Raw genomic sequence first — 18,074 nt, forward strand, 5'->3', positions numbered from 1 at the left:
TGCCTGCCAGCCAGCCTAGCCAAAACAGCAAGTGACAAATTCAGACAGAAACTTGTCTCAAAACAGAGAGTGGTAGAGGACATGCTGGCTAGTTTTGTGTCAATGACAAAAGCTAGAGTCATTTTGAAAGAGGGAACCTCAGTTGAAAAATGCCCTCACTAGACTGGCCTTCAGACAAACCTGTGGTGCGTTTTTTTTTTTTTTTTTTTTTTCTCATGACTGAGGGTTGGTGTGTGAGGACCCAGTTCACTGTGGATGGTGCTACTCTGGGCTGGTGGTCCTGGATGCTATAAGAAAGCAGACTGAGCAAGCCCTGAGAACATAGGCTCTGTTTCGGGTTCCTGCCTTCAGTTCCTGCCCTGACTTATCTCAGCACTAGATTGTGACCCGATTCATAAGCTGAAACAAACCCTTTCCTCTCCAAGTTCCTCTTGGTCATGGTGTTTTATCACAGCAATAGAAACCCTAACTAAGACAGAGCCCACCAAAGCCCTCAAAGTCAACACATGGCCTTCACGAGCACAGGCATATATTCCTTAGATACGCCATTATCTATCATTATGCTTTTGTTTTTACCACTTTATACTTTCTGGTACTGCAGGATGCTACAAGCTCATCCTGTTTATTCCTGACCCAACACTCCAAACAGCCATTTCTTCCAAGTTTTGCTCCTTTTATTAGAGTCTGGGCACCGAGAATGCTCCTTGCTACTATGTTGTCTTTGCTTCGGTACCCCTGGTGGACAAAGCAAGCAAATACATGTGTATAACCAACCAACCGATTCCCACCTGTGGCTCTACGTGTTTACATATGTACACATCTGCATCTACATGAAAGTAGAGGTCAAATCGGCTAGATCAGGAGCTGCGGCCTCACAGGTCAGGCCACGGCCCCTAAGTCTCTCCTCTTAGGATGGGACAAGCAAGCTGTTTCTCCCTCGCTGCCTCCCCCTTCCCCTTCTCTTCCTCCTTTCCTTCCTCTCCTCTCTCTCTGGACTGTAAACTCCTAGTTTCAGCAAATGTACACCATCATGTATAGTTGTACATAAAATAGTTTCTCACCCTAAAAAGAACAGTCCTCAGTGTACCATACTAAACCCTCTGCATTCCTACTATATTCTTTGTTTTTTTTTTTTTTTTTTTTTTTTGGAGACAGGGTTTCTCTGTGAAAAGCTTTGTGCCTTTCCTGAAACTCACTCTGTAGCCCAGGCTGGCCTCAAACTCACAGAGATTCTCCTGCCTCTGCCTCCCAAGTGCTGGGATTAAAGGCGTACACCACCACCGCCTGGCTCTTGCTGTATTCTTCCTAACAGAGAATGCACCGGGTGTCATATTTACATCTCAGGCTTTGTCCTTACATGATGCTTGTATCTGTAAGCATATATAATCTCACTTCAGTCCTAAAAGTATCCACTCAGCAGATGACTGAATAAACCCAGAGAGAGGAGGTGGCTTGTTCAAGATCTCAGTAAGTGCTGCTCCTGTGGCTACAGCATGACTTTGACTCTTGCTATGACACTCTTCCCAACTACACAACCCTTCTCTGCGGCCGTAAGTGGGGTTAGTTGTGCAGTGCTGAGGGGTGCTGGGGCCATTTAGACTCTCTTCTATGCTGACTAAAGCTTTGATGGTTTTATATACATACATACATACATATATATATATATTATATATATATATATATATATATATATATATATATATATATATATGAGGAAATGGAATCTAGTTCTGAAAATTTGGTGAACTTGATACTTCAGAAGCCTTTCTGCTATGCAACACCCCAAAATGCTGGGTAAACAAACAAAAAATACAGATTATTTTAACAACATACATCACTGAGCCAGCAAGCTAGAAAGATCTTTCCAGAAACCAAAATTCCTGAGCACTGGAGCCAGCAGCAACCCAAAGCCCGCAATGCACAAAAACAAAATATGTCACCACATTTATCTAAATGGATCCATTTAGTCTATCCAGTGTATCTATGTACTTTACCACATTATAAAATGTTGTAAATGATATATGTATGCATATATGAGGGAAAAAAATCATAGATCACAACAGCAAATATACAGAAAGCACTGATAAAATTCAATGTCTAGTTGATCAAATAAACAAAACTTTTAGCCAATATGGAACAGGAGAGAATTTTATTAACCTGATAAAGAACCATCATCAGCGACCTGCAATGCTAAGGGTCTAGGAGTTAGATTGATTCCCTAGCAGGCAGACAAGATAGGAGATCTGGAAAGACGAGACATGTTTACACAACGGTTGTGAGTCATCAGCCATCCTGTCTTTCTTCAAAAACGACCAACCCTAAGTCAGAGGGGGAAGAGGAGACTGGATTTCTCCACATTCTGAGTTGTCCTTCTGAGTGGTAGTGGGGTGGGGGTGGTCAGGGGATGGGCTTCTTCTCTGTGCGTCCCCCATGAGTGTTTCCTCACCCCTAGTATGAGCCTCCCTTCAACTGCTGATTCTGACTGATTCTGTTCGTGTGTTTCTCCACTGCTCCCTGCTGCCCTCTTCCTGCCTTTCAACTTTAGCCGGCAGAGAAAACGAACCCGTCAAGACCCCTGGTTGGTAGCAACGTCCCCCTCAGTAGCAGCTACTCCCTTTATAAATACTAGAGTGAGCTGTCAGTGTTGTCACCTGAGGAGAAACTCAACCGCACACTTGGGTCAACACAGCAGAAAAGGAAATAGAAATAAAAGATAAGGGGCAGAAAAATAACAAAAGGGTCACAATTTCCTGAAGGATTACCAACACTAAAAAAACTCCTGAAGCCCACAAGTGATGATTATTATAATTAAAGAGGAAGCCTGGCAAGAGTTCTCGACCTACCGAAGACAAATGCATGTTAATTTACTTGAAACAAGAGTAATATTAAAAAATCCAATTGGGCCAGCCACGTGGCTCAGCACGTAAAGGCATTTGCCACAAGCCTGATGGTCAGTGTGATCCCTGGGACCCACATAGTGGAAGGAGAGAATACACACCGGGGAGCTGTCCATTGCCTCCACACATGTACCATGGCAAGCACATGCCCCAGCCCAGAGTAGATACATTATGTAATAAATTTAAAACTAGAATTTTTAGCCAGGCATGGCAGTGCAGGCCTGTAATACCAACATGGGGGAGGCTTTGGCTGGAAGATTAAATTTGTGGTCCAGGAGCTTCATAATGAGTCCCTGTTTTAAGAAAGCAAAAAAAAAAAAAAAAAAAAATATATATATATATATATATGCGTACATATATCATTTACAACATTTATTAAAAATTATATTCTTAAGACAATGCAAAATATTTTAGGAATAATTTTTAGGGTAATATTTCCTTTCAGGAAAATTACCAAACTTCAAAGAAACTAAAGAAGATCTAAGGAAATCAGGAAAGACTTTCTATAGACTAATTTGAAATGGGTAGGTTGCTGATGCTCTTCAACTTGATATAATATCATCCATCCCAATCAAAATCCCAAAGGGAGCTGGAGAGATGGCTCAGCAGTTAAGAGCACTGGCTGCTCTTGCAGAAAACTTGTATCAGTTTCTAGAGCCCACATGGCAGCTCACAACTGTCTATAATCCTGTCCTAGGGGATCCAATGCCCTCATCTTACGTCAATGGGCACCAGGCATGCATGTGGTGCATGTACATACACGCAGGCAAAACACTCATACACATAAAATAAAATAAAAACTATATCTATTTTTTTAAATTCTAGTGAGGTTTTCTGTGGAACTTAAGGTGTTTTAAAACAAAAAGTACAAACAGAAAAGAAAAAAATTTCTGAAGAGTTGGAATCAGGTATAAGCCTTGTCCCGACAGCTGTCAAGCTTTGTTACAAAACTGACTGTAATAATTAGTCAGCTATTAGCTCAGAGAGAGGAAAACAGGACAGGACAGAGACTAGAAACAGACCCAACGATGTGCCATGGCTTACATGTGGTTCAGATGTGTCCCCCAAAGGTGGCAGACCTTCAAGAACAGGGCCCAGGTGGTTAGTGGACTGCTGGAGGCGCTGTTCGGGAAAAGGAGTAACACGGTCCCCACCAGACCTCGGTCAGTTCCTGGTTCCTGTCACCATATGCTCTCTCGTTCTGACCCATGTTCCCACCACGATGCCATCGACCATGTTGTGATACAGCCAAGGAAGAAGACACACAAATTCAGCCTCTGGATCTTAACTTTCAGCCTCCAGAAGTAGGAAATTAAACACTTCTTGATTAAGTGCCCAGCCGCGGGTATTTTGTTATAGCAACAGAAGACAGATAAAGCCACCACATACGAAATCTGATGAACAGTAGAGCTAACACTGCAGCTCTACCTAGAAATGAGGACTAATCAATAAATGGTTCTGGACAAGTGACTAGTCACATATGAAAAATAATAAAATGGATCACTCATTTACATCATTCCCATATTAAATTAAAGACTCAATGGAAAGACACATTCTTAAAGCTTTTAGAGGAAAAAAAGGGCAGGCATTTTGTGGCATCGAGTTAAGGGCTTTTTAAACAAGGATCACAAAGTTTTAACCCTACAGAGAAATTCTAAATAATTTTTACCTGATTTAAATTGAGAGCTGCTTTTCTGTATATATATATCCCAACACTCACATAAAAAAAAGTGTGTTGGTGTATATCTGTACTCCAGCAGAGTGGAAGCAGAGATGGACAGGTTGTCATAGGTAATTAGTAAGCACAGGGTTCACCCAGAGGCCCTGCCTCAAAGGCAAGGCAGAGAGAAATCAAGGAAGACACCAGCATCAACCTCTGGCCACCACGTGCATGTATACATATACACACACACACATGCACACACACACATGCACGCACACACACACACATACATGCATGTACAGCGTAGCATACACATGTACCCATGCACAAGCTACACATATAAATAAGTAAGAAAGAATTAAATCTTGGCTGAGTGTTTGATATCATAAGATGTAGAATATCGACGAAGTTTTTTCAGAGTGGATATAGATTTTAGAATTATAAATGCTGAGAATACATACCACTTTGTATAAATACCTAGGGTAAACTGGCAGGAGGCATGTTTAGGACCCTTTCAGATATTGTTGGAAATTCTGTCCTAATCAGAAGCCAAAATTCATTTCACAATTTATTTATGAAACTGAAGACTGCAACCCAAACAGAAAATTTCAAATCAAACGTTCTAACACGGCATGGTCTAATGATATAATAATTTGGTCCTCACATGCTGAGGAATGATGGTAGGGAAATATGGACAGTCTTTGTTTTCCATATTTAAATCATGATTCTGCAGGAACAGAAGAGCTTGTATAGACAGCACCAATACTGCAATTCATAGCCTACAATGGCCTTGAGTCTGCACTAACGCCTTTCAGGAAGTGTGCTGTGTGAAGTGTGGCCACTGTATACTCAGAACTGAGGCTGCAACATCGGCAACACTGCCAGAAGCCCACCAGATTCACCACACACTTCAGTTCTGAATTAATTCTTGGTTGTACATTCAGAAACCTTTTACTGTTGCCAAATGTCTCATGGCCCCCACACTCAGACATGTGATCCCATAACGGCTGGAATCCAGTTTAAGAAGCTGGGCCCACCAGTACATTCTGACAAATGTTATTAAAACAAACTAGATCATGCTACTCCCCTCCTCTAAGCCTCTCGTGGCTTCCTGTCATGACAGAATAAATTCAAACTCCTTCCTTCAGTCTGAAAGGCTGGTCATGATTTGGTCCCTGCCTACTGCTCTGAGTTTATCTCCCTCCTGGATACAAGAGAGCCACACCAGACTTCTGGACAGTGTAGAAAAAAACCAACTTTGTCGTCACAGGCCTTGAGGACCCTGTGGCTGAGCATCCCTTTGCCGGGATGCTTGCCTTTTTTTGAGAAAGGGTCTCACACAGCAATTCTGTAGCCCAGGCTAGCCTCAAACTCACATGGACTGGTCTGCCTCAACCTCTTGAGTTCTGGGATTACAAATATGAGGCACCACGCTGTCTTTTTCCTGAGACCTCTGTAGAGCAGTCCTCATTATTCAAGGCTCAGCTTGAGAGTCCCCCCTTTAGAGAGGTCTTCTCCGTCCACTCTGGCTCAAGTGGGGCTCCCAGTCTTTTCCTTACAGTGATTCCCAGTACTGAAAATCTACGTTTTCAACCCATGATGAGTAGATGCAACACTGAGTACTATCTAGCTGGTTCTTCTATCACAGTCACTGCTACACCCTGCCAAACAGGTCCCAGCCCCGGCAGAGGACAACAGCTGCTGAACAATGACCTCCAAGGGCCTTGCTTCAAATTTTGTTTCAAATACTCAAAAGCCTGAGAGCTTAAATATTTAGCTAAAACACCTTTCTTTAAGCAAATCATACAAGCAGATATTTTGCTAACATAAAACAAAGAATGGGGGAGTGGTAAAAAAGAACCAGTATTTATTTTACCATCCCCCCAAACTAGAGAACCTGTAATCATAAGCTGCATCTGTTAATGCTATTATGAAAAACACCCACTTTTTTGTTTGTTTGTTTTTTGTTTTTTGGAGACAGGGTTTCTCTGTGTAGCTTTGCGCCTTTCCTGGAACTCGCTTTGTAGACCAGGCTGACCTCGAACTCACAGAGATCCGCCTGACTCTGCCTCCCGAGTGCTGGGATTAAAGGCATGCGCCACCACTGCCCAGCCCCACTTTCTTTTTTTTTAAGACAAGTTCTCACTATGTAGTCTTAGCTGTCTGGGAACTTCCTATGTAGACCAGGCTGCTTTCCATTCTTAAGAGATCCATCTGCCTCTGCCTCCCAGGGGCTAGAACTAAAAGTGTGCAGCACCATGACCGGCTGAAAAATACCTACTTTAAAGGTACACTTCACAGGGATTTGTATTTCTCATTTCTGTTGTGGTTTCCTATGGATTTAAAAAGTAAGAGGAGAGAAAATCTACATTGGTGCCAAAAGCACTTAGTTGCTGATAAGTTCTACACATTGGTTTTGTAGGCCATTCATTCATTCATTCATTCATTCAATATATGCATGCATTAACCACATTTTAAGTAGTGTGCTAAAGAGGCAGAACAATACCACAGCTCCTTTTCCTGCCCAGGTTAGCTCAATACAGTGCCACAAGTATATGCAGAGTAACATGGGGTCATACTCAAGGCTGCTTAGCTGGAGGGGGTAGAGGAAAGGGTTCAGGCAGAGCTGTGCCATCCGGGGAGAGTCTTGAGCCTAACAGCTAAGAGAAAGGAAGAAAAGGAGCACTAAAGAAAGCCGAGTAGAAAGGCTTGAGCAAGTGGACACACATCTGCACAGGGACAGACATGAAGGACGGTCAAGGGATGAGGCTGAGCTGTAGCCATATCCTTTACGGGACACTCAGGGGTTCTGATGGACCCTCTATGGACCCTTGGGGATCGACGCATGTGTCCTCCAGACTGTTAGCCTGATCAAGAAACCCTTATTTTCAACTTGATTTAAAAAAAAAATCTTCAAAAAAGAAAAAAGAACCTTAACAAAAGGATAGTCAGGATGATGACTATCTAGATGCTCTAGATGGCATCGTTCACCTGAGTGCTGTCCAGTTTCCGGTCCCACATTGGGGTTTAGGGGTGCACTCCTCGACAAGCTGTGCATTTGCCATGAATACAAAGTAATGAAAGAGTCTGGCTAATTTTATGTCAACTTGACACAAACTAAAATCACCTGACAGGAGTAAACCTCAATTGAGAAAAATGGCTCCATAATGGTGGTTCTCAACCTGTGGGTCATGACCCCTTAGGGGGTTGATGATCCTTTCACAGGGCCCCCTAAGACCATCAGAAATATATCTTTACATTACGAGTCAAAACAGCAACAAAATGACAGTTATGAAGCAGCAACAAAAATAATTTTATGGTTGGGATCACCACAACATGAAGAACCGTATTAAAGGGTTGCAGCATTTGCAAGGTTGAGAACCACTGCTCCATAAGATCAGGCCGTAGGCAGGCAGGCCTGTAGGGCATCTTCTTAATTAGTTATTGATGGGTTCATTGTGGTGGAGTCACACCTGGACAGGTGGTCCTGGGTTCTATAAGAAAACATGCCGGGTGGTGGTGGCGCACGCCTTTAATCCCAGCACTCGGGAGGCAGAGCCAGGCGGATCTCTGTGAGTTCGAGGCCAGCCTGGACTACCAAGTGAGTCCCAGGAAAGGCACAAAGCTACACAGAGAAACCCTGTCTCAAATAAACCAAAAAAAAAAAAAAAAAAAAAAAAAAACATATTAAGCACAGCCCTGAGGAGTAAGCTGGTAAGCAGCACTCCTCCAGGGCCTCTACGGAGCCCCTGCCAGGGTTGGAGCTCCTGCCAGGGTTGGAGCGCCTGCCTTGGCTTCCCTCAGTGAACTGTGATTCAGGATTTATAAGATAAATAAACCCTTTCCTGCCCAAGTTGCTTTTGGTCTTGGTGCTGCACTACAGCAGCAGAAAAGTGAACAAGACACTGATGTATAGAAATGATGTTATCCAGTGAGGGTCAAATAAAGTGCAGGCACACTAACCAAGGAAGGTTTTGGGTGGTTTAAATAAAGACTGGGACACTGAGTAATCTAGAACACTAGAAAAATACATATAGGTCTCAATGTAAAAACAGTATGCATGAAGGACAGGACAGACTGATGATTGGCTTTCTGAATTTTTAAGGTCTAGCAAAACAGTACCAATGATCACAATGAGTAAGCATTTGTTCATTTAATTAACAAATGCCTGGTTATTAGAGTTGCATAAAAGATACATAGGACTTTATATAGTTTTATATTTACATACATCTAACATACTAAAAATACTTTAACAATGGAAGATCCTGGGTTGGATTCTGGTTTGAAACATTCTGCAGTGGGTGACTAGGAGCCACTAAGAAGGATGTGACAGCTTTGTGCATTAGCAAAGGCATTCTACAAAAACTGTGGCAGGTTGGGATCGAAAATATCCAAGCAGAGGCAGAAAGAACAATCAGAAGGCTAATTAATAATAACATGATAAAAGTGGGAAGGCACTAAACTACTCAGAAGAAAAGACCGGACAGAAATAGAATCAAAAGGACTTGGTTGTAGGAGAGGCAAAGACAGTCTACTGACTTTCTTTGGGGAGATTGGTGGTAAGATAAATACCACAGGAAGAGAACAGGTAAGAAAGAGTATAGGCTGTCCAAGCTGTGGACACTTGTGCAGCCCCATCTTGCTCCCCCACAGCTCCAGCCTGCTCACTGGCTGTCAAAAAGGGTGAAAGAAAGCCAGGCGGTGGTGGTGCACACTTTAATTCCAGCATTCAGGAGGCAGAGCCAGGCGGATCTCTGTGAGTTCGAGGCCAGCCTGGTCTACAGCGTGAGATCCAGGACAGGCACCAAAACTACACAGAAACCCTGTCTCAAAAAACCAAATAATAATAATAATAATAATAATAATAATAATAATAATAATAATAAAAGAAAAGAAAAGAAAATGGTGAAAGGAACCACTTACCATGATGATTTAGGGGTCAAGCTTGATGCCTCAGGAAGACCTCAAAAACACTTAGAGGCGACTGGCCTTGAAGTACCACCCTGGTAAGAGTGCAAGATGAAGGGGGAACATGTAAACAGACTTCTCAAGCTTACAGAGTTCCCAGAGGACAAGCAGTTGGATCTGTTAGAACCGGAGGACTTTGATCCAAACCAGGAAAGGCAGCACCATTATAATGGAGCAGCAAATGAGGATGATGCCCAGCATGTCTGAGGGGTGGGTCTGTGTCCAGCCACTGAGTAACTCACTGCTGGCACTTTGTATGCAGAAGTGAATGCGTGGAGGGTAGAATCACATGTCCACCACTTGCTACTGTTTTTGTTGTAATATTCAACTATAATGGTGCTTTTAAGGTTATGTGAACGATAAGCACAGATACACAAGCTCGGCCATGGTGGGAGAGCACAGAAAGACAGAGCTACAGAAAGAAAGAGATGATGAGTGCAACTCAGCAATGATTTGCATTTCGCTTCAGCCAAAGAAAATCCAGATATGTTTTTCTGGGTTCCAGTTTTCTCAGTGACAGCTGCATTCATGAAAGACCAAATTAACTATTGTAGAGCTTTCTAAAAATACACGAAGCACTCCACACTATGCTATCAGCAAGTCATGAAATATCAGCAAGAAAAGGCCAGACCCCAAAGAAAATGCATCAAGGGTAAAAAGACAGTTTTTCCTTTCCTTTTTTTTTTTTCCCTAAACAAAACAAAACAAAAACCCTAAGCGCTTAAATTGCGACCCAGCACAAAACACATTTGGTATTGTACTTCTAAGCTGTCAATCAGAAAGCTGGTGCGATTACTGAGTTTTTCTTTAAGCACCTAAGATCAGGAGTGACAAACCAAGTCTATGTGGGAGATGCAGACGCCTCACTAAAGAGGTTTACAACGAACGAATGGTGGCGTGTGGTATACAGTTAAGGAAATTTTAGTGTGCTGGGAATTTTGGACACGCAGGCAGAGCTAGTTAACAGAGAATGTTAATTTTTACTTAGGGACGTCAACCTGGATTATCTTGGGCAATCCAATAGGAATGCAAGCATTTCATATTTTATTCCCTATATGGGGAAAAAAATGGAAGCAAGGAGAAGGGAAACAGCAACTATCACAAAACCAGCCAGGGTCCCCGCTGGCCACACTAGGGCCTCTGAGAAGGAGAAATTTAATCTTAACTTTGGTGGGAAAACCAGCATCTTTCACCACTAATTACAATTCGAAAGCGTAAGTGTTTATACAACCAAATGCTTAAGTCAACCTCATCCACAACGTCCCAAGGGCGGCTGAGGCAAAGCCGCAGGGCGTACCTTTGGAGGGTCCCACTGGACACAACACCCCTCCGAACACGTGGCCAGAGCCTCGCGGGGCCAAAGTAGGGCGTCCCACCACCAGGGCGGAAAGGGATTGCTCCCTAGGTGCGTGGCACACAGAAGAGACGCCACCAGGAGGCGGCCGCACAGCGGCCCCAAAGGCCTCCCACGCTAGCCAGGTGCAGCCCGGAAGACGACCCGACCCACCGCGCAGGCCTACGGCGCAGCCTATCAGGGCCGGGAGAGGAGGGCTGAAGGCAGGGTGGGGCGGGGCCGGACCAGCCCTCGCTCTGCCTGATGGGAATTGTAGTTTTCGAAAAAGAAACCAGTAGGGTGGGGGGAGGGGAGGCCATGGGAACTACATTTCCGGGAGAGGGAGTGTCTACGGCGGGCCGCGAGGTGCAGCGGCAATCCCGAGAGTTGAAGGAAAGGCCATGCAGGGGCCGTTGGGTCTCTTCCTTTGCACCCAACCCGAGTGGTGCTAAGTCTTGCTCTCTGTCCCCGAGTGCCCAGTGCGGGGCTCCGGCGTCCGCTTTCCCTTGAGGCTCGCAGGTGGCGGCTGCCACCCCTCGCGGAAGTGAGGGGCGCGCCCCTTCACGGCCCTGCGGACCCCAAGCCTCCATGGGCCGGACCCCGAAGACCAATGTGTGCCGCCGGCTGAGTCGCCGGGCTCTAGGCTTCTTCGCACGCGACGCCGGCGTGGTGCAGAGGACGAACCTGGGCATCCTGCGGGCGCTGGTGTGCCAGGTGACGCCCGCTGTAGTCGGGGTGCCTGGGGTCCATCCTCCTCCTCCCGGCGTGCAGTTTTTTACACGCTCGGATTTCCTTTGAGGGTTATAAGTGGGGAGGGGCATCCGTGTCCCGTAACTAGGATGTTAGTAAATAGGTGCATATAGGTCCGCATCATGGCTTTAGTTTTTAAAAGCTTTTGCCTTCCTGCAAACGATCGATCTAAAAGTTGGGCATCCAATTAAACCAACACGTGTAGGCAGAGGGAGGAAGAATTAAAAAACAATGTACTTGAAAGTAGATGTAAACTACCCACTTAAAAATGGTTCCATAGCAGGTAGCTGAGTTTTTTCCTAAACTAAAATTCTTTGTATCTTTCAGGAGAGTACTAAATTTAAGAATGTTTGGACAACTCATTCCAAGTCACCTATAGCCTATGAGAGAGGAAGAATATATTTTGACAATTACCGGTGCTGTGTCAGCAGGTAAATCTTAGTGATGATTTTTTTTTTTTTTGGCTGTAATTCACCTGACTGTAGTTTTTATAGAACCACGTGCCTTCTTTAGTGCTTAGTGAAATAGGAAGATAGAAAAATGAATCCATAATAAAACTAGGAGGAAAATGCATGCGATTTAAAAACCTCGTTAAATCTAAAGTTGCAGGTTTCATCTTCATAAATACTTATTTTACACAAAATTATAGCATAGGGAAAATAATACATTGCTCAGCACAATTTGCTGCTTTATAACATTAAAAGATCAGAGTCAAGAAACAGGTTATGAAATAATTAGATGCTGCTTGAGAGACGGGTATTCATATTTTGTTTTAGAAGTGCTTACTTTTTTTTCCCCCAAGAGAAAGTATTCAAACAAAAGCATAGGATTTATAGATGCATAATATTTAACAGCCTCATCCACAACCATTCAGGCTACAGGGAAAGACACAGTGAGTTGATGCTTCCATGACAGTTACCTAGGCTAAGAATTATCAATTTGCCTCTCTTTTCTTTCATTTCTTTTTTTTTTTTTTTTTTTTTTTGTTTTTTTTGGTTTTTTTTGAGACAGGGTTTCTCTGTGTAGCTTTGCGCCTTTTCCTGGAACTCACTTGGTAGCCCAGGCTGGCCTCGAACTCACAGAGATCCGCCTGGCTCTGCCTCCCGAGTGCTGGGATTAAAGGCGTGCGCCACCACTGCCCGGCCATTTCTTTTATTTTTTATTTTTTTTAACTTTTTTTGTTTCCAGAGCTGAGGACCGAACCCAGGGCCTTGCGCTTGCTAGGCAAGCGCTCTACCACTGAGCTAAATCCCCAACCCCTATTTTTTTTAATTTTTAAGACAGGGTTTCTCTGTGTAGCCCTGGCTGTCCTGGAACTCAACCTGTAGAACAGGCTGGTCTTGAGTTCAGAGATCCCTCTGCCTCTTGTCTCCCAAGTGGTGGGATTAAAGGGGTGTGTCACCACTGCCTGGCCCTTTATCGTGATGGTAAATCTTTTAAAGCATATTCTAAACACATCCTTCACTTTGCATCTCTAAAAAAAAAATGGGCATTTTCGTTCTGTGTCTACTGAGGCAATAGGTCAGTCTTCAATGCCATTCCTCGGGAGCCATCCACCTTATTGTTGAGACAGGGTCTTATTTCACTGGACCAGGAAACTAGGTTTCCAGTAGATGGTCTGGCCAGCAAGCCCTGTGAATTTGCCTGTCTCCACCTCCCCAGCTCTGGGATTACAAATGGCAGAAACTATGAGAGGTGGGGATTTAAACACAGGTCCCCTTGCTTGCATGGCAAGCATTTTACCAACTGAGCTATCTCCAAGGTGATAACATCTAAGTTGTTTTCTTATTGGATTAGAAACTAGAAGTCAGAGAGACTAGTGATTTTGGAGGTTTGCCTTGACTCTAGTCCAGTGGTTCTCAACCTTCCTAATGTTGAGACCCTTATGCTGTGGTGACCCTCAACCATAAAATTGTTTTGTTGTTTCTCTATAACTGTAATTTTGCTACTGTTATGAATCGTAATGTAAATATCTGATGTGCAGGGTATCTGATATGTGACATCGAAGGGGTTGTGACCCACTGTTGAGAATCACTACTCTTGTCGTTATCCTTTTTGGTTCTTTGGCAAATCAGCTAACCTACAATTTAGCCTTTAGTGCTAGTGAATTACCCATGACCCTCTATTTGGCTTCCAATGATTTATAGAGTGCACATATGCTTGAACTCCTCCACATCTGTTGCAAATAAAGTCAGTTTTATTGGAAAGAACTGTGGGCTATCTGTTTTGGAACTGCTTCTCTGCCCAGGCAGTCTTCAAGCCAACTCTATGGGGCTGGTCACCTGAGTTGATGGAGTGACTCCCTTAGTGGAAGAAGCAGAGCAGGTCAGGTGGGTGAAATACTCAGCTTAGGGAAGCAAGGTAAAGCCAGTCTGGACCTTACAAAGAAAGAGAAGTGATGTCAGAGTCCTGTTATTCTACACTGTAGTGTACCTAAGTAGAGCCTCCCTGGGGCCTGGGCAGAAGAGGTCCTAACTTTCAGCTACACTAACATAGGACTCAGCCTCAGCAACACATGACTGCGGCTGGATGAAAATGGTGTCACTCTGCCTGTTCTTGAGAGAGTGCCTTCTGAGTCAAAGCAGCAGGGGGAAGGATCCTAGAAGTCTCAGCCATAAAAGTTTTGAGCTATGAATGATACCATCTTCCTAAGCTGAAAGAAGGAAAGAAGGAAATGTGCTTGATGCAGACATTGTGACCTCCTACTATCCTTACTGAATTCCAGAAGGTTCTCTTGAATAACTGCTTCTTTGTGTGCTTTTATAAGAACAACCAGAGGCTTAAGTGGTTGACCCTTTAATCATTTCCTTCGGTTCTTTTTGAAAACGGTGTCTGTTTTAAGGCTCTGATTCTAGCGTTGGAAATCCGGACATTCTCTTCTATGTTTGTGATACTCATCACCATGCCTTGTAGTATTAACACTGACCCTTAGGTATTGTTTAGTACCCAGCTCATCAGTTTCCCAAGTCAGACGGTTGTTTTGATTTTTAAAAGTTCAGTCAAAGTAAATGCTCTTGATTGGTGTCGGGTGTTCTTCACCATGCTGTTAAGGAGTGTTGCACCCACAGGTAGAATCACAGGAGATTGCTTTTGCTCCTGTGACATTCTGTTGGATTTAAACCTTCGAGTCACTGAGAGAATATCAGAGGCAAATAAAATGTCATTCTAAAGATTGTTTCTTTTCACAGTACTTGAACTTTAAAGTTCTTCAGTTAAGAAAACATCTATGACCACATCTCAGTAGTTCTCAGAGAACTAGAGACTAGCCGAGGGAGGTGGCGGGCTGTAGCCCCAGTCCGGGGAAGCTGAGGCGAGAAGGATGGTTCAGAACAGCCTAGGCATGGTAGCGAGACTGTTTCAAAAGAAAGCACCAAGGATACAATGTTCACTTTTTTGGTAGGGAGGGGGTGGATGTAGTTCTGGGACAGTCTGGGGCCTGGCAAGCACCTTAAATGTTACCAAAGTCTAGCCTTGAAGTTGCTGGAAGATACAATATTCAGTGATAATGGGGTAAGACACATTTAATACTTCTGAAAGAAATAAAATATACATAGAAAGTGTTTCCTTTTGTATCCACAAATGCTTATTCAAACTAGTGTGTCTTAGAATTACTATTGATGAAACAGCATGATCAAAGAAACTTGGGGAGGAAAGGGTTTATTTGGCTTATGCTTCCACAATACTATTCATTCCTGAAGAAAGTCAGGACAGGAACTCAAACAGGACAGGAACCTGAAGGCTGGAGCTGATGCAGAGGAGTGCTGCTTACTGGCTTGCTCCCTCTGGCTTGCTCAGCCTGCTTTCTCATAGAACCCAGGACCACCATGGGTACCACTCACAATGTCAGTATGTAAGAAAATACTCTACAGGCTTACCTACAGCCTGATCTGATCTTACAGACATTTTCTTTCTTTTTTAAAATTATTTATATTTTATGTATGAGTGCTCTGCATGCCAGAAGAGGGCACCAGATCCTGTTACAGATGGTTGTGAGCCACCATGTGGTTGCTAGGAATTGAACTCAGAACCTCTGAAAGAGCAGCCATTGTTCTTAACCACTAAGCCATCTCTCTAGCCCACAGACATTTTCTTGAGGTTCCCTCCTCTCTGATGACTCTACCTTGTGTGAAGTTGACATAAAACTAGCCAACACATAATGGGAACTTTTTAATCTGTACATTATCATTTTTAAGTATCAGAGCAATAGAATGAACTCAGTGGATTCAACAGACATTTACAGCAAATGTTTAAGGATAAAAGAATTCAGTATAATGCTATGTTGTAAAACAATGTCTAAGTAGCTCCATTTACATAAGGAACATCTGGAAGATGAACCGAAATGTGTGTTTGTTTTAGGTGGTTTTATTGTAGTACAAACTATCTAATTTTAGTTATGTGTTTACATGTGCATGTGCATGTGCATGCGTGTATGTGAAGGTACTTGCAGAAACCAGATGCATAGGATCCCCTGGAGCTGGAATCATAGTTGTGAGCTGCCTGATGTGGGTCCTGGGAACCAAATGAATCCTCTGGAAGAACAGCAAGTGATCTTAACTACTATGCCATCTCTCCAGACCCTATTATAAACTATTTTAATCTTGACTTTTTTTTTTTTACATTTTTTTCCTGTGTTTGTGTATTTTGAATTTGTGATTAAAAAAAAAAAACAGAACAGTTAAAAAAAACAAGTTGTAATTTGGGCCTATAGACATGTGAAAGAAATATCTGAAATCTGAACAAAGACCACCTGAGTTTAAAATTAATAATGCTTATTTTCTTTTTTTTCCTAGTGTTGCATCAGAGCCAAGAAAAATTTATGAAATGCCAAAATGTTCCAAGGCAGAAAAAATTGAGGATGCTTTATTATGGGAATGCCCAGTGGTGAGATTTCTTTCTAGAGCATTGTTTTTTTAAAGCTCCCCCAGCTCTTAAATGTTTTATTTATTTATTTCATTTTTAAAAATCTTATACTGTGTTCATATCATTTCTACCCCACCCTCTCTCTATTTCAGTTCCTTCCATTACACACACACTCCCTCTCAACGTCATGACACACACACACACACACACACACACACACACACACACACACACACCTGCTGAGCCCATCTCCCGTTGCTCAGATGTGTATGTGTTTAGGGCTGACCCCTTCAGACTGGATAGCCTGTCAGGAGGCTAATCTCTGACAAAGACTGATTCTCCCTCTCGGCAGCCATTAACTGCCTGTAGCTCTTCATTTAGGGACGGGGCCTCATGAGATTTCCCCATCCACGTTCGAATGTCAGCTGGTGGTGGTGGTGTGCAGGCCTTCTATAGGCAGCAGTATTGTTGAGATTTCATGGGTGCAACTCCCTGCCATAGATGGAAAACACAACCTCGTAGCAGATGTGCCAGTCATCTGGCTTTGCAACGTTTCTGACCCTCGTCCATGATGTTCTTTAAAGCATTTTTGTTTAGATGGACTAGTCATTGTTAGTGTATTTTTTAAAAGATAAAACTTAAAAATCCCTGTGACTCCCAAATCTTTAGAATAACCAAGAAGAGAATGTGTTTTTTCCAGTATCAATACAAAGTTTTCTTAAAAAAGTCATTATTACAGGCTGGAAAGATAGCCCAGCAGGTAATGGTGCTTCCTGCCAAGTCTGCTGAACTGAATTCAGTCACCAGGACTCACACAGAGAAAGGGAGAACCAAGTTCCAAAACTTGTCTGCTGATCTTCCACATGCACGCACATGCACACACACACACACACACACACACACACACACACACACACACACAAATGTAATATTTTTTTAAAATCAGTAGTTGGAATTCACTTATTTATTTTGAACAGTCTCATGTATGAGCCCAGGCTAGCTTAAGACATGATGTAGCTGAGGATGAGCTTGACCCTTGGACTCCACCCACCCCTGAGTGCTGGGATTATAGGTATGCACCACTGTGTTCAATTCATTATGAAAAAAAAAATCTAAATTAGAGATAATTTATAAATCTTAAAAAGTTAGAAACTGATTAAAAGTTTTATAACAATGTAAGGTAGTTTACAGTCATTCTTGTGAGCAACTGTTATGTAGATCTTTGAAAGTAAGTTCTTATAAATTCCATCTATGAATGTAGTTAGGGAAATAAGAGGATAAAAATGAAAGCCACAGGAGCACAAGTTATCCCATTAGGCCAGCATTGCCCTGGGTGTGCACTTTTCAGGACACTGTTCCCATGGGATGTGAGCATTCAGATTACCAGGGAAGCTAGGAGGAAGCAGTCTGGGGGGGGGGGGGGGGATGGAACATGGAAAGTTCCAAAGATTAAACAAGGAAATGTGTCAAATTCCTCCTCTGTCTTTAATACTACCGTTTCTAATAATGCTCGCATGCACAGTGAATGTCAGACCATCTTGCCAAACGCTTTAATCACAGCCCTTTTTTGAGGGATAGTTCTTCCATTTTGAGTTTTCCATAG

General features: G+C 43.0%; 2 protein-coding genes across 10 annotated transcripts in view; one reads left to right on the plus strand and one right to left on the minus strand.

The window, feature by feature from the left end:
* Mettl8 (methyltransferase 8, methylcytidine) overlaps positions 1-11,042 on the minus strand; it is a 90,976-nt gene extending 79,934 nt beyond the window's left edge. For 3 of the 9 annotated variants that reach the window (XM_052724550.1, XM_052724547.1, XM_052724546.1), the window contains exons 1-2: positions 10,826-11,038; positions 9,484-9,563 (exon numbers count right to left, since the gene is read on the minus strand). In XM_052724550.1, the coding sequence (XP_052580510.1) occupies positions 9,484-9,486 (3 nt within the window). In that variant the 5' untranslated portion in view covers positions 9,487-9,563; positions 10,826-11,038. Of the gene's footprint in view, positions 1-9,483; positions 9,564-10,825 lie in introns of all 9 variants that reach the window. The other 6 variants (XR_008215099.1, XR_008215101.1, XM_052724552.1 and 3 more) reach the window with 4 other exon arrangements.
* A 152-nt stretch (positions 11,043-11,194) lies between these two features.
* Dcaf17 (DDB1 and CUL4 associated factor 17) overlaps positions 11,195-18,074 on the plus strand; it is a 34,346-nt gene continuing 27,466 nt past the window's right edge. The window contains exons 1-3 of the mRNA XM_052724235.1: positions 11,195-11,575; positions 11,939-12,042; positions 16,402-16,492. Coding sequence (XP_052580195.1) covers positions 11,450-11,575; positions 11,939-12,042; positions 16,402-16,492 — 321 coding nt within the window. The 5' untranslated portion in view covers positions 11,195-11,449. The remainder of the gene's footprint in view (positions 11,576-11,938; positions 12,043-16,401; positions 16,493-18,074) is intronic.

The sequence above is a fragment of the Peromyscus californicus genome, unplaced genomic scaffold (genome assembly GCF_007827085.1).
Source record: "Peromyscus californicus insignis strain IS unplaced genomic scaffold, ASM782708v3 Scaffold_7__1_contigs__length_154581171, whole genome shotgun sequence".
Classification (NCBI taxonomy): domain Eukaryota; kingdom Metazoa; phylum Chordata; class Mammalia; order Rodentia; family Cricetidae; genus Peromyscus; species Peromyscus californicus.